The 16,180-nt window shown below is 40.4% G+C and overlaps 1 protein-coding gene across 17 annotated transcripts in view; it reads left to right on the forward strand.

Annotated features, from left to right (window-relative positions):
* CAMK2G (calcium/calmodulin dependent protein kinase II gamma) overlaps positions 1–16,180 on the forward strand; it is a 226,731-nt gene that overhangs the window by 158,455 nt on the left and 52,096 nt on the right. For all 17 annotated transcript variants that reach the window (XM_058188363.1, XM_058188362.1, XM_058188366.1 and 14 more), the window contains exons 9-12: positions 527–621; positions 1,299–1,421; positions 1,769–1,852; positions 7,624–7,666. In XM_058188363.1, coding sequence (XP_058044346.1) covers positions 527–621; positions 1,299–1,421; positions 1,769–1,852; positions 7,624–7,666 — 345 coding nt within the window. The remainder of the gene's footprint in view (positions 1–526; positions 622–1,298; positions 1,422–1,768; positions 1,853–7,623; positions 7,667–16,180) is intronic.

The following is a 16,180-nucleotide window of genomic DNA, read 5'->3' on the forward strand; positions in this document are numbered from 1 at the left end:
AAAACTTTCTGAAATCAAGATATATATTTTTTGCTTTTTTGCCAATCGTATATTAAATATACAGTAAAATTTCTTAAATCCAAAGAGGAAGGTAATACACACCAAGTTTGCTGGTTTGAATGTCTCTAATATCAATAAAGTGGTTAAATTGAACATTTTGACGTGTGCTTAAAAATGACTTTGGCTGCCTTATGAAAGACCCCCTCACTGCTGAGAGCAAAGATCCTTGCATTCAAACCCATGGAAGACCTCAACTAAATGTATTCACATACAGTCCATGATGGCTAAGGATGCTGCTAGCATTCTCAGATTTTTCCATGTACAAATATTTATGGTAAGTTGAGAGATAATGGTATGACGGAGAAGGAAAGGTGTGCTCCTCCACAGAAGTTGGAATGAATCTTGGACATAGAAGATAGATTACCTTGTGACAATGGGTAGCAGCATAAAAGGTGATCGTCCCCATGGATTGACTTCAAGAGGGCATTTGCCTTTTAGGGTAACTAATTCTTTTATTCTCTCCTAGGAGTTATTCTGTATATATTACTTGTTGGATATCCTCCATTTTGGGATGAAGATCAGCATAAACTGTATCAGCAGATCAAGGCAGGGGCCTATGATGTAAGATAATTCTCTATATGTTATTCTCTGCAGTTAATTGTCTGGCTTTGATCATTCATGGTGCAAAATACATTGTTGGGCATAGGGGATAAGGAAGAGGGATGGAAATTTGAAATTGCTCATTCATAAAAATTATAGAGGGGTTTATTTTGCCTGAATAATACTAGTTCAGTAATCTCTGAAGTATTAAAATCATTCAGTGGCTGAACGTTATTTTAAAGAGAATCATTTTCTATTCTTGTTACCTGGATGAGATGCCAGGAACCAATTAATAAACCAATTAATAATGCAGTGTGCGTGCGACACCCCCATGTGCCCCACCCCGCACACATGCGTGCGCGACCGCCCCTGACCGCCCCCTGCCCCTCGTGCATGCACGTGACCCCCCTGCGCATGCACATGCATCTCTTGAATGCACCCCACCCTCCGCACAAGTGAGGCAGAGGACTGAAAAACGGCTGGCTGGTGGGAGATGCGCACATGGCGTTGCCGAGTTGGGACGACGGCTTGCGTGCCCACAGAGAGATCTCTGCATGCCACCTGTTCACTATCACGGATCTATATTTTTCTGCTTTGATCCATAATGTGATTCCAGTCACCTGCAGTGATTCCGTATGGAATAAAAGTGGAAACAACTAGAGGAATACATACCCAGCCTCTGTTATCTTTCCTCTTAGTTTCCTTCTCCAGAGTGGGATACTGTGACCCCAGAAGCAAAGAATTTAATCAACCAGATGCTGACGATAAACCCTGCAAAGCGCATCACAGCAGATCAGGCCCTTAAGCACCCATGGGTGTGTGTAAGTATCTTCAGCTTTCCTTCTCACAGTAACTTTAGACGCTTGGAAATGGGAAGCAACCAGGTTAAAGCTGAAGTGAAAGAGCTACACGGACGGCATGTAGAGGGGGAGAGACTGAGACTGAGAGCCAGTGGTTAAGTGGCTGGACTCAAGTCAGGCGGGGAGGTAAGTTCAACTCTCTCTTCGTTGATGGAAACGCTGAATATGGGCCAGTTGCACGCAGCGGAATAACGTGGTTGACGTTCAAGCTGTCTTGAACTCTTGGGGGAACGGCAGAATAGAAATCTAGTGATTAAATAAACTGAGATAGTGATCTAAATGCCAGCGTTCTCCTTGCTTTTTTCCAGCAACGATCAACAGTCGCTTCTATGATGCACAGACAGGAGACTGTGGAATGCTTGAGAAAGTTCAACGCCAGGAGAAAACTGAAGGTATGTTCTTAAAAGGGACAGTGACTTACGATGTCACATTTTGTGATTACACATTTTAATTACTGCACCTAAAATCAATGCAGACAGGTATATAAACATAATGTGTGTGTGTATTTGCACGCGTGCGTGTGTGTACGGGCATGGGATCTAAACTTTTTCTCGTACCTGGTGTGTGAGCATTCCCCTCCATCAATTTACCTTTCCTTCATATATTTGTTGTGAATTCAGTCCTCCTTCATTTTCTCTACAGCACCCATCCACTTCTACATGCCGTACTTCTCTCCTCCTTTTACGCACCGAGTTTTGTACTCGGCACCCATTCATTCTCCTTCTGTTTCATCACCTGCATTCCTGAAGACCTCATTCCACTCAGCCTTTTGTTTCTTTTAATGTTGCCGCTTTCACTCTCAAATAGCAAAGTGAGCAGAAATAGACTTCATTCTTCTTTCGATTAACATTCCTTCCGTCCAACAAGCCAGAGGTTACTCACTACCTTCCTATGATCCTTTTCACCTATTGGCGAGATACAGAATCCCACCTCTGTTCTTTAGTTTTTCACCATGCATTTAAAACTTGTCATTGCTCTGTTTTCCCTGCTAAAGGAGAAAAAATAATATCTTGATCTGCAGTATCAATTTTTGGATCCGTATCCCATATTGCATCATACAATTTAATATTTACCAATTTATTTACCTTATTTTTGGTAAGCAATTTGGCATCATCTGTATACATTCATGTTCTCAGTCAACACATCTCTGACATGACACGTATATAGACTGGTAGGACTGGAAGGGACCTTGCAGGTCTTCTAGCCCAGGGGTCTGCAAACTTGGCTCTTTTAAGACTTGTGGACTTCAACTCCCAGAGTTCCTCAGCCAGCAAAGCTGGCTAAAGAACTCTAGGAGTTGAAGTCCACAAGTGTTGTGACTCGTCCTCCCTCCTCTCCTCAGCCGGGCCCCTCCTGTCTCCAACCGGGCCTGTTATCAGACTCCGAGTCTGATAATGAAGATGAACGGCCTGTCATGCCTCCAGCCCCCGGGCCTGGCCCCATGCCCGGAGAGGATTCCAGGAGTGAACGGACAAGCCCGATAAACTTCACTCCTATAGCATGTGAGCAGAAAAGCAGCCAGGTGCTGGAATTACTGACAGCAGATCCAGCTGAAGACAATTCAGGTTCCAGAGATCTGAGAAGCGACGCCAGCAGAAGGAAGGGTGGGGCAGGCCTGGATAAATGCTGAGTCATGGAGCCACACCCCACAGCCTATATAAAGGACCTGCTTTTGGCATTCCAACCTTGAGTCAAGCAAAGTCTTATCGAGTTTGCTGATACCGGACCCTATCGCTGAAGTCACAACTTGGACTCCTGCCTGCCCTGATAAACCTCAAAGGGACTTGGCAAGCTACAGAGGCTTCGTTGCCAAGTTTGTCACGGACTTCCTTGACTCATGCTTCGGAGTGGGAGTGGGACACAACAACAAGTCTTAAAAGAGCCAAGTTTGCAGACCCCTGTTCTAGCCTAATCTCCCGCACAAGGCAGAAGACCTTATACCATCCTGGGTAAATTGGTGTCCAATTTGTTCTTGAAAACCTCTAGTGATGGACCATCCATAAACTCCAAAAGGCAAACTGTTCCATTGATTAATTGTTCTCACTGTCAAGAAATTTCTCTGTTGTTCTAGGTCAGTGATGGTTAACCTTTTTGGTGCCGAGTGCCCAAAGTGAGCGCGTGACTGTGAAGGCATGCACATATGCCCGAAACCCCAAAATGCAACGTGAACAGCCCCCACACACGTGCCTGGTACATGCGCCCCCCCGTGCCCCATTTTGGCTTCCTGGTTGGTTCAGCGGGCTTTCCAGTGCCCAAAACGGGACCCGGGGGCGAGGCTCCTCCGTGCCCTGTTTTGGGCCTGGAAAACCTCCTGCACCAACCTGCACCCCCCGCGCATGCGCCCCGCCCCCCGCACATACACGGCAGAGTCCTGAAGATCAGCTGGCTGGTGGGAGGCACGTGCATGCACGGTACAGCTGGGCTGGGGTGATGGCTGGCATGCCATAGGTTCGCCATCATGGTTCTAGGTTGTATCTAGGTTTCATGAGCTTCCACTCATTGTTCCTTGTCCTGTCTTCAGGTGTTTTGGGAAATAAGTAAATCCCTGTGACAGCCCCTCAAGTACTGGAAGACAGCTATGATGTCACTCTAATCCTTCTCTTTGATAGGCTAGACATGCCCTTAATGTTCATCTTACAGTTTAGCCTCTAGACCTCTTATCATCTTTGTCCCTCTTCTCTGTACGTTTTCTAGGGTTTGGGCATCTTTTTTGTATTATGGTGACCAGAACAAGTGTAGTAGTAGTAGTAGTAATAATAATAATAATAATAATAATAATTATTATTATTATTATTATAATTATAATTATAATTATAATTTAATTTTTATACCGCCCTTCTCCCGAAGGACTCAGGGTGGTGAACAGGCAAATAAAATAATACAATATATTACAATAAAACACATTTTAAAAAAACTTATTCAAAATAGCCTAAATTTAAAATACCATACAAAATATAAAAAAAAAAATAAACCCCAATAAAATCCATATTTAAAAACCCTATTTAAGCCAGTCCTGCTCGAAAGAATAGATATGTCTTCAGCTCGCAGCGAAAGGTCCGGAGGTCAGGAAGTTGTCGAAGTCCTGGGGGAAGCTCGTTCCAGAGTGGTGCGCCCACAGAGAAGGCTCTCCCCCTGGGGCCTTCTCTGGGGCCTTACTAGTGCAGTATAGACTGGTACTATTCCTATTTGTGATTATTAATAATAATAATAATAATAATAATAATAATAATAATAATAATAATAATAATAATAAGAAGAAGAAGAAGAAGAAGAAGAAGAAGAAGAAGAAGAAGAAGAAGAAGAAGAAGAAGAAGAAGAAGAAGAAGAAGAAGAAGAAGAAGAAGAAGAAGAAGAAGAAGAAGATGATTTTTATACCGCCCTTCTCCCGAAGGACTCAGGGCGGTTTACAGCCAACATAGAACAAATTATAAATAGAATTAAAAGCAATTTAAAAATCTTATTCAATTAGGCTAACCCCATTTAAAACTATAATAAAAGTAATAAAAAGTAATGCAGTGATCTTGATGCTATCCCTCTGTTTATGCAACCTAGGACTACATTGGGGTTTTTAAGCAGGTGCAGCACACTACTGGCTTATACTTAATTGGTGGTCCACTATGACACCTAGATCCCTCTCACAGTTACTACTGTTGAGCCAGGTGCTGCCAATTCTACACCTGTATTTGGGTTTTCCTGTCTAAGTACAGAGCTTTGCTTTTCTTACCACTGAACTGCATCTTGTTGAATAGGGTCCAGCACTCAAGTCTGTCAAGATAAAAATCTGATGAGCTCCCCTTCTATTCCCTCATCTGGATCATTTATGAAGATGTTGAAGAGCACTGACCCCAAGACAGAGCCTTGAGGCACCCCACTGTGTGCTTCCCTCCATGTAGATGCAGTTCCATTAATCGCCACACGCTTTCATTAATTCAAGTCAATATATTTTGTGTATACTTTCCCTAAATCAACAATTGTTCGATCAGCTTCCTTTCTTTTTCATAATGTTTATTGAAGCTTAAAAATGCAAAGATAAAAAACTAATACAAACTAAGAAAAAAAATGAAAAAGTTGAAAAGAGAAAAAATGGGACGAAGGGAGGAATATATATGGAAAAATACATTAAATGATTTCACCTTCATCTACAAGTACAATTTAACTTCAGACCTTATCTAACATTTCATCCAAAAATCTCTATCTCACATCTCACCTTTTATCTATTAGCAAATAATAAAGCCTTATCATTCAGTCAGTAAAAGTCTGTTAATGAACATACACTCATAGGGATACATTAACACATACAGACACACCCGTTAACACAAGTAAATCGATGTCCTATTCCTTGATCAACTTCCAGTCTCACATAAGTACATTTTCCGGTCACCTGTTGGGAAGCAATAAATCGATCTGCACACCCTCTGCCCAGCAGAAAGTTTCATTGTCCTTCTCAGATTTATCTTATAGTTGGTTTTTGATCCAGATACACTTAATAATAAACCCTCTGTAATTATTTCATTCACTTTTGCCACTTTTCCCTTTATACAAGTATAATACAATTCTTTCAGTCATTAAACATACATCCCATAGATGCAGTTAAACATGAAATAACTCAAATTGTCACCCAATATGTATATCAAATCCATAATTTAACACTCCTCTATTTATACCGCTGTACCTCCTTCCCATGTAAATCTCATTCCTTCAAGATCGTCTCTGTCTCTCTCCGTTTCTCCCCCTCCCTCCTTCTGTCACACACACACACAAACACACACACTGCACTTTGTAACATCCCTATCCAACTGTTCAAAGGAGTTTTCTCATCTTCTTTCCTTATATCCACTATCTAGCATTAGGAGATTAATCCATCCATTTTATTGTTCTTTCACTGTCATTTCTTTCATTTTCTTTTTTTTTTTCTAAGTCTATATTTTTCCCAAGACCGCTGCTGATACTATCAAATAAATATCTGTCCCATATTCAAGAGTCACTGATTCTTACGTCCTTTACTATTTTTCTCTTTCATCAATCATAATTTTAGATTTACATGCATTCCTTTGCCATACGGCTTTATAAATATATTTATGTTTGGTAATATATTTGAAACAAGCAGACATTTTTCTGAAACCTTTCACCGAAAACATCACAATTCTCAATCACTCTTTAGTCCCTGAGTGGCCTAAACAATTTTTCTTATCTTTCATTTTGTTCTCTTGTACCCATTCATTTTACCTGGGAGACTATTTTTTTATCCCTGGATTGCATTTGTTCAGAATATTGCAGTTTTTCACCAAACTCATGTCTCGTACTTTTATTATCAGCACTCAGTATAACATACATCATACTTTCTGACACACAGTTATCCCTTTCATTCATTACTTTGCATGCATTCATCAACTGTACACCACAAAGTCAGGCAATCTTTCTTAAATCTATTAGATTCATTCCCCCCATTTTAGTTTCATGGACACACAATAATCTATTTTTTCCCCTTTAATTTCATTAATTAATTAATGCTCTTCACTATTTACTCCTCCTACATTTCATGTTGCATTCTTATGAGCTTTGGTGATCACCAAATTGTTCTATGTATATGGATCGTTGCTATTAGCAATATAGAAAAGTATAGAAGTTACTAGTTTAGTGGTATCTGGGGCTCGTGCAGCATTACCAGCTCGTGGTAACATCAGTAACAGTCAGTTTTAGCACATTTTGGTAGTATGCTTTCACCAAAACCAAATCCCAGTTTGCCCAGGTATAATCCCACCAATACATTGTGACTCACTTCCTGCTAACTAGGAGGTATATACAACATATAGATATCCATTTGGGAGGGTATGACAGGCAAAGCAGAGAGATATTTCTTTGAAAGAGAAGAGAAGAGACTTCAGCTAGTGGCTGCATGATATAGCTTTCTATTTTGTGGTCTATACCAGGGGTCTCCAACCTTGGTCCCTTTAAGACTTGTGGACTTCAACTCCCAGAGTTCCTCAGCCAGCTTGGGACTATGGGAGTTGAAGTCCACAAGTCTTAAAGGGACCATGGTTGGAGACCCCTGGTATAGACCATAGTAAACATATATATTCACTGGTGTAGTGTCCAGAATATTCATTCCTTACTTTTTATGTATTTTATATAAATATATATGTATGTATATTGCTATTTTTAGGGTGCAATCCTTACCACTATGCTGGTGTCTCGGAATTTTTCAGGTAAGAGTTTGTTTTTCTTCTTTCTTGATTTGTTTCCAGCAAATATGTTAAACAGATTTTAGTTTTACCAATCAGACAGATTACACTTTTATTTTTTGCAGAAGAGTCCAGTTTTATGCAGTCATTGTATATCTGACCTGATCCTAGATAAGAATTGCCCTGATTCTTCCATCAGAAAAGGGCCTGTAATGCACTTGGCACTTTTCAGTTTTCTCTTTCTTTTTGTTTATATTGCGGCAGCAAAGTTTATTTTTTTCAGCTCAGAGGGGAGAGAATGAAATCCTAAACAAATATGTGGTTGATTTCTGGGATGGCCCCTACATATACAAAGTCCTAGAGCAGTACTTCTTAAACTTTGCAACTTGGAGATGTGTGGCATGGAGAATTCTGAGACTTAAAAGTCCACACATCCTAAAGGCTCCGATATTGAGAAACAGTGTTTTAGAGCAGGGCTCACCAACCAGTGGTCCGTGAGAAAATTTGGGTGATCTGCAGAAAAATTATTTTAAAAAAAAACCCCACTGCAGCATTCTTTCTATTTGCAAATATTTTTATTCTTTATCATTGTAATCCATAATGTTAGGTAATTTACAAAGTAGTAATCCATAGACAATTTCTTAAAAAGTATTCTCTCTCTATCTTAACTCCTCAAATTTAAGCATAACTTTTTCAGTTTGCAGAGGTGGGTCTTGCTATAACGGGAGAGGTTTTTTTTTAATTTTAGCTGTAACAATGGTTACTTTGGAGAAAACAGCTTCTGTCAGTATTTTCTTTCAGCAAAACGTTTTCTAACTTCATATCAATTTGCATACTATTGTTTTCAGGACTTGGGTTTGAAATTTTTCCTCCCTTTTCTCAAATAGAAACCAGTTTTTCTTCTTCACCTTCCAATGATAAGAGAACTTCTGAACGTCCTCTTCTCATGTTTCCAGTTTAGTGTGAAAGAAAGACAATTCCCTAAGCACTGCAATGGTTTGAGAGGGTGCTTTTTAAAATTTCACTCCTGAGTGTATCGGTTTGGTGAGGGAAAAATCTTAGATCTACATTTCAGTAAAATAGAGTCTTAACTTCTCACTATTAAAAAATACACGATGCTGTTATTTACACAACCACTCAAAACTCTTAATTTCTGTCAGAAATGTTATAAAAAGATTTTATACTCACACATTCAGGGAATTATGATTATGATATATTAAAAAAAGTCAGGAAAGGGTTTGTATAAATATAGTCTTCTTCCCGCTGACCACCAAATCCTCCCATGATATTTATCAGTGACTAAATTGTGTTCAAAGGACTGGCTAGGTCTGATTGAATTTAGTAATAGGATTTGCAGCAATAAAAAGACAGTGTTTTAGAACTAAAGTAGCTCAGGGTAACTGAAGTTCTCCATTGCCCAAGCTGTACAAGAGAAAGAATGTCGGTTAAGTATTGGTGTAGGAATCAACAGCACAGAATCAACAGTATTAGGAGTCCCAATGAGGTCAGGCACCTGTAAACTTAGTAAATAATAAAATACATTTAAGCACCTTTTGCTACTAATGGCCATCAGGTTATTGACTGTGTTTGCCAAGTATTGATATATTTTACAAAATACATGCATAAGTATAAACAACGCAGGTCACATTATTGAAACTGTACTGACAAACAATATAGTACAGGGGTCTCCAACCTTGGTCCCTTTAAGACTTGTGGACTTCAACTCCCAGAGCCCCTCAGCCAGCAAAGCTGGCTGAGGAACTCTGGGAGTTGAAGTCCACAAGTCTTAAAGGGACCAAGGTTGGAGACCCCTGATATAGTAAATCTTGCACTAACATCTTACTATATTCACAGTGCTATTCATATTCCCTTGCAACAGAGATCCGAGCAAAGATCACACAAATTGCACCCATTGGTGCAACTACTATAGGAAAGACCCGCCCAACAACCACCTGCAAAATCCAGATAGGCCTAGAAAGCCAATCCTAACGTAGAGGTGCCTGGGAAGAAGGACAGAGCTGCAGAATGCCACCAGTCTTCAGTACAAAAACATGGGCATTAATCCTGAAACCTATATATCAGAAACATAGAGAGGAAATAAAGGGAAACAAACCTTTTTCAGATCTTTAAATCCAAATCAGAATAGACCCAAAGGAGCAGAGAAAGCAGATTCCATTGAAACCACAGGAAACAAAAGTCCACATTTTTTCTTAAGCACAAGTGATGAGGAGGTAATATTGAGCAAAAAAAAAAAAAAAAGAACTAATGCACCTCGAATGGATGGAAAGTGACAAAGTCGAGGTCACAGAGTTCTGCCTGTAGCAAGAAGGTCACCTGCCGAATGAGTGGTGTGTTACCTTGTAAGAAAAGGCCAAAATCAAGGCAGGTAATGAACAGAGCCTTACTCATCAGAAAGTGGAGCATAACTGATCTTCTAACATTATTGGGATTCATTTTTGTCATCTGACTAATTTTCTCTCCAGTGTTTCTCAAGCAGATACGTTCTCCACTCCATACCTTCCCTGATTATAAATGTTTACATTAATAAACCACTCTTTTCTTTAGCTGACATTTTTATTTGTCTTGGAGTTTTCAAGATAGCTGGCCTCTTTTTTTTTTTTTTGAAAGCCACAAGCTGTGAGATTTTTTTGCTCCTCTCTCGGCAAAAGAGAACTTTCTCAAACTTCTTATGTACTTTTATCGTATGTCCTTGAGTTGTAAACATGTACCCTGTTTCCCCGAAAATAAGACATCCCCTGATAATAAGCCCAATTGGACTTTTGAGCGCAAAATAAGCCTCCCCCCGAAAATAAGCCCTGCCCGAAACTATTTAAATGCAGAGCTGGAAATCAGGTAAGACCCATCTTGCTCCACGCACCTCAAAATAACAAGACCCCCCCCAAAAGTAAGGCCAAGCGCTTATTTCCAGGTTCCAAAAAATATAAGACAGGGTCTTATTTTCAGGAAAACACGGTACTGTACTCAGGTTTTTATTTAAGAAATTAACAGTCTAGTTTAAAATGAGTTTTTTCTTGAAAGGTGCTTCAGTTGAATGTCGAGAAGGTCCAAGATCATTGTGAAAGCTGTTTGTGATCTACATGAGCCCCATATGTTGCATAATTTTCCGGCCTCATGCTGCATGGTTTGAATTGTCATGTTCCTCAGGAGTAAGACGGGAGCATTAGGGAGGTTCCATGAGGCAGAAGAATGCATGGCAGTTTTCTAGGCTTTCCCTAGAAATTTGCTTTGTGGGAGGGCTGCTGATTTCATATCACCAGGTTCATATCACCAGGTTCATGAACTTCATCTTTTTGGTTCCTGTAGCCACCGTCAGTGCCTTTCACACAAACCTCTATCAAAGCTTTAAAAAAAAAATAGTAGCATCTTAAAGGTCAGTAAGTATGTTAACAACTCCACAGAGACACTGTTCTGTCTCCTTCCCCACTTCAGACCCATGAGCTGGCCTTCAGCCAGTGGATTCACAGCTCTTATCAGTCCTGGCAGAGAAATCGCAGCTGCCTGCCAAAGTTCAAACAAATGACTCACGTAGCAAGACTTTCAGCTCTTTTTGAAATGGTTCAGCTAAACTTTTGCTTTCCGTGGAGTGAGAGCAGTCCCAAAGCTCCTTATATATCCTGTGGGGTGGGGCTCCTGCCCCACCCTTCCTTTTGATGATGCCGCCTCTCTAATCTTCTGAAGCGCGGGTCAATCCAAGCTTGATTATTATTATTATCTGAAGGCGTAGCCTGGGGAAGGGAGGAATCAGGGGATGACGGCCTCATTACGTCCTCCGGCTGGTCTGGTTCTGGCTCCTGGAGCCGAGCCAAAGGAATCGGTGCTCCCGAGGTAAGCCTTACCGGCTCTTCCCCCTCACTTTCAGAGTCACTTTTGGGTATGGGGCCAGGTTCGGGGGCTGGAGTCACAACAGACACTTGCAGAGAAGCAGATGCCAGGTGAGAATTGAGTGCAACTGAAGACAATTTAAGAAGCATTGCTGGTCTCAGTCTCAGAAAGACAACTGATAGCTGACGACTCTGCTGGCATCTTACAAGCACTGCCCCGTGTTCCTTCCAGACATGTCCCCTGCCTTTTATTAAGAGAATCCACAAAGTTCTCTCTTCCATTCAACCCCACCCCCACCAAAAAAAAAGCAAAATGTGACCACTTGATAAATTAGTGCTTTCAGGGGGGGCGGGGGAACTCTGTTATCTCTCTGTGAGAGGGGAAAATGGCCCAAAAAGTGATTATTATTTTTTTATTTGAATTTATATCCCGCCCTCCTCCGAAGACTCAGGGCGGGCTTACACTGTGTTAAGCAATAGTCTTCATCCATTTGTATATGATATACAAAGTCAACTTATTGCCCCCAACAATCTGGGTCCTCATTTTACCTACCTTATAAAGGATGGAAGGCTGAGTCGACCTTGGGCCTGGTGGGACTTGAATTTGCAGTAATTGCAAGCAGTTGTGTTAATAACAGACAGACTTAGTCTGCTGAGCCACCAGAGGCTCACCCATGATTGATGGGTGGATTAGCTGAAAAAACCCAAATGAAGGGCTAGCACTGCTATTGCTTCTAGAATGGGCTGGATACGTCACGCACAGGCCATGCCCACCCCAGCTCCACAAAGGGAAAAAACATTGCAATACATCACGATTCTGCATGAATGCAGAATACACAGTCTCCTTCTAAATTCTTCATTCCAGCATTTTTGGAAGCAAATTTAGTGCTCCAGGTTTCTTTCTCAAACAACATAGTCTTTTATACCAGAGGTCTCCAACCTTGGTCCCTTTAAGACTTGTGGACTTCAACTCCCAGAATTCCTCAGCCAGCTTTGCTGGCTGAGGGACTCTGGGAGTTGAAGTCCACAAGTCTTAAAGGGACCCAAGGTTGGAGACCCCTGTTTTATACTACAGTAATAAAGTTATATACACTGCCCAGAATCACATTTTCATCAATATGATGAATGGATGAATTAGCTACTTAGTCTGTATAATACTGCAAAATAATAAACAAGGCTTTTAAATAAATGTTAATTTCAGTGCTTTTATTTTTAAAAAGGTTTTAAAAAGCAACAAAAAATAATTTAGAACTTACAGACATTAGCTCTGTGGAAGAAAAAGGCTAATGATTAAGGCTGTTACGGTAAAGCTTTTGTACCAAATTGATCTTAATAACAATGTCTTCCATGTACTTTGCATGAGATGGTTCTAACTTCTCACTGTATGCAGAGCATGATAGAACAGAAAGGGAAGTCATTGTTGTTTCCATCTTAGCAGTTCTCAGATTGCCTTCCCACACCCAGATGGTATCATACTAAAAACAGAAGCAAAATTTTCAGTGGCATGATTTTTTTTTTTATTGCTAAAAAAATAAAATGAGGGTACAAAACCTACTTTTTAATCCTGAACATTAAGGATGAAATATTTTAATTCTTCCCATTCTCATATAAACTTATAATTGCAGAGATACCATCCTCGTAGCCAGGAAACAATATTTTAAAATACACTCTTTACCCAAAAATGTTGCCTATCATTGCTGTATAGTATGAGGAGCCAAATATGGAATGTCAGAAGGATGCTCTTAAATGGTAAGGTAGAATTGTGTGATGTTTTTGCAAATGTGTGAAGCATGTAAATTCATTCAGGGAAGCCTAATGTGATTATGATGCCTTATAGACAGTGGTGGGATTCAGCCAATTTGCACCACTTCGGGAGAACCGGTTGTTAACTTTGTGAGCAGTTTGGCAAACTGGTTGTTGGAAGAAATCATTAGGATAGAGAACCGGTTGTTAAATTACTTGAATCCCACCACTGCTTATAGAATATATGCTACATATCATAAACAGATACAGCTGCCCTCTAGTTGAAATTGACTCATGGTGACTTCATTGACATAGCTATGTAGTTTTCTAAGCAGCAGTGCAGCAGTGGTTTGTCCTCCTTCCAAGACTGGACAATGATGATCAAGTACCTCCATATGCTGAAAATCTTAGACATACCAACTGAACTCAAACTGTTATAGAGCTCCAGTGTAATTGTTTTCATGCAAAATAAGAATCTGATATAAGAAAACTGGTTATAAAATGTCGCAATTGCCTGGTTTACCAATAAGCTTCAACACCATGATGAGATTTTAACTAATTGAGGATAATGGATGAACATTGCAGAACTGATGGCTTGTAGTCAGAAAGGAAGGGCTGCATTCCAATGTAGCAAGAGACAGCACAGTTCAGATAGTTTGGGAGAAGAAGGATCAAGACAACTCCTCCCTAACAGTTCCTAAAATATATATGGTTTTATGGTGAAAGTAGCCTGCTCTAGTTTGGCAAGATTACTATCTAACAAATGAAGGGAACAAATGAAGGAAACGGTTAGGAGAATCTCAAAATGACTTTCTGTGTTTTTGGACAGTAAACAAATTCCAGGTCATGCGGATACTATAGGATATATGATATCCTAATCAGAACAATAATATTTTTTACATTAAATATGCTCAGAACTTTCCATTCTTTAAAATGCTATATTGCCTTTGAAACATAGTGGTATTTGTCATAAGGTGAGGGGAGGCATGTAGTGGCTCGGCAGTTAAAGATGCTGAGAAAACTGACAGCAGCTCAGGTTCAACACCCAAACGCCACGTGATGGGTGAGCTCCCGTTACTTGCCCCACCTTCAGCTCCACCTGGCAGTTTGATGCATGCAAATGCAAATAAATAAACAGGTACCACTTCGGTGGGAAGGGCCTCTGGTGGCTCAGGCTGCTAAGACAGTCTGTTATTAACACAGTTGCTTGCAATTACTGCAGGTTCAAGTCCCACCAGGCCCAAGGTTGACTCAGCCTTCCATCCTTTATAAGGTAGGTAAAATGAGGACCCAGATTGTTGGGGGCAATTAAGTTGACTTTGTATATAATATACAAATGGATGAAGACTATTGCTTGACATAGTGTAAGCTGCCCTGAGTCTTTGAAGAAGGGCGGGATATAAATGCAAATTTAAAAAAAAAACACATTCTGAATGCCTCAGAGCAGAAGTCTCCGACCTTGGCAACTTACAGCCTGGCGGACTTCAACTCCCAGAATTCCCCAGCCAGCTTTGCCCTGCCTCAGAGTATAGTCATGCTGGCCGTATGACCACATAAATGTTTTCGGACAACACTGGCTCCCTCGGCGAAGAAATGGAGATGATAAAAGCAGCATAAATACCTAATGAAAACATAATAATATACAAATAGAACATAGTATACAAATACAAACATAGTAAATGCACAGAATAGAACAGAACAGAACAGAATACTTTATTGTCACTTTGAGTGTACACTAAGCAGAATACATTAAAATGAAATTACGTCGCATACAGCACACAGTATAATAGCTGAGGCAGTATACACATTATCCTCAGTCACAGACTATCTATATTGGGCTTCAGTAACAATCCATCTTGAATGCCTTAGGAAAATGTCAGGTTCATTGCAGACCAGCAGTTGAAGGTCATCTAGATCTTCAGCGGAGGCTATTACACAAGGTAAGTGCCACAGCAGACAAAGCACATCTCCCAAAGTGCTGCAGGATGCCACTGTTTCACTGAGCATGCTCACCCTACAGGATCTAGTGGGATAGCCAGGAGAAAATGGAGAAGGCAGTCCTGCAAGTAAAGGGAGCTTCGTCATGTAGGAATTTAAAGGGGATAAGCAGCACGTTGAGCTGCATGCAGAAACATAGTGGGAGCTTGTGCAACTAGCACAGCAGATGTTAAGGTAGGCAAATCTTGGTGTGCCCAATACTGCATGAATCATTGCATTCTGAGGCTTCCAAGAGCAGCCCCATTTAGGGCATGTTGAAGGATTCCTGAATTACGTGGCTGTGAGTAGAGCCCCTTGGTCCAGGAACTGGCGCATAAGATGGTTGTGTGCAAAGTCCTAACTACACACAGCGTTGAAGTGATGATCTTTCATGAAGTGCTACCCTTAAGATGGTAGCTGACTTTGTGTTCCTGAGTAGGACAACACAGACTGTATTTTAAAATGTACAAACCAGTATTTGTCAGGAAAGAAAATCATTTGAATTGGTAAAGTTCATAATCTTTTGAATATTCCAAAAAAGAGGGAAATACCTTTTTAGAATAGAATAGAATAGAATAATTTAATTTCTATACCACCCTTCTCCCGAAGGACTCAGGGCGGTTTCCAGCCAGGTAAAACACAATAAAACATACAATATACAGTTAAAAACCTGTTTAAAAAACCTATTCAATTTGGCCCATTAATTAAAATACACATTAAAACCATAAAAACCCAATTTAAAATTACTAATAGTTTTATGCCAGTCCTGCACGGAAGAATAAGTATGTCTTCAGCTCGCGGCAAAAGGTCCAGAGGTCAGGGAGCTGTCGGAGTCCTGGAGGAAGCTTGAGGGATGATCAGTGTTCATTTCTTGAAAATGGCATTTTCTGTAAATCTCTTCCTTTTGTCCCTTCATTGTTTGAAGGACTTTAGAGGAAACTGGTATAGTCCATAATATGAAGGATGAGTGTCAGAT

This window comes from Ahaetulla prasina, chromosome 6, assembly GCF_028640845.1.
Source record: "Ahaetulla prasina isolate Xishuangbanna chromosome 6, ASM2864084v1, whole genome shotgun sequence".
Lineage (NCBI taxonomy): Eukaryota > Metazoa > Chordata > Lepidosauria > Squamata > Colubridae > Ahaetulla > Ahaetulla prasina.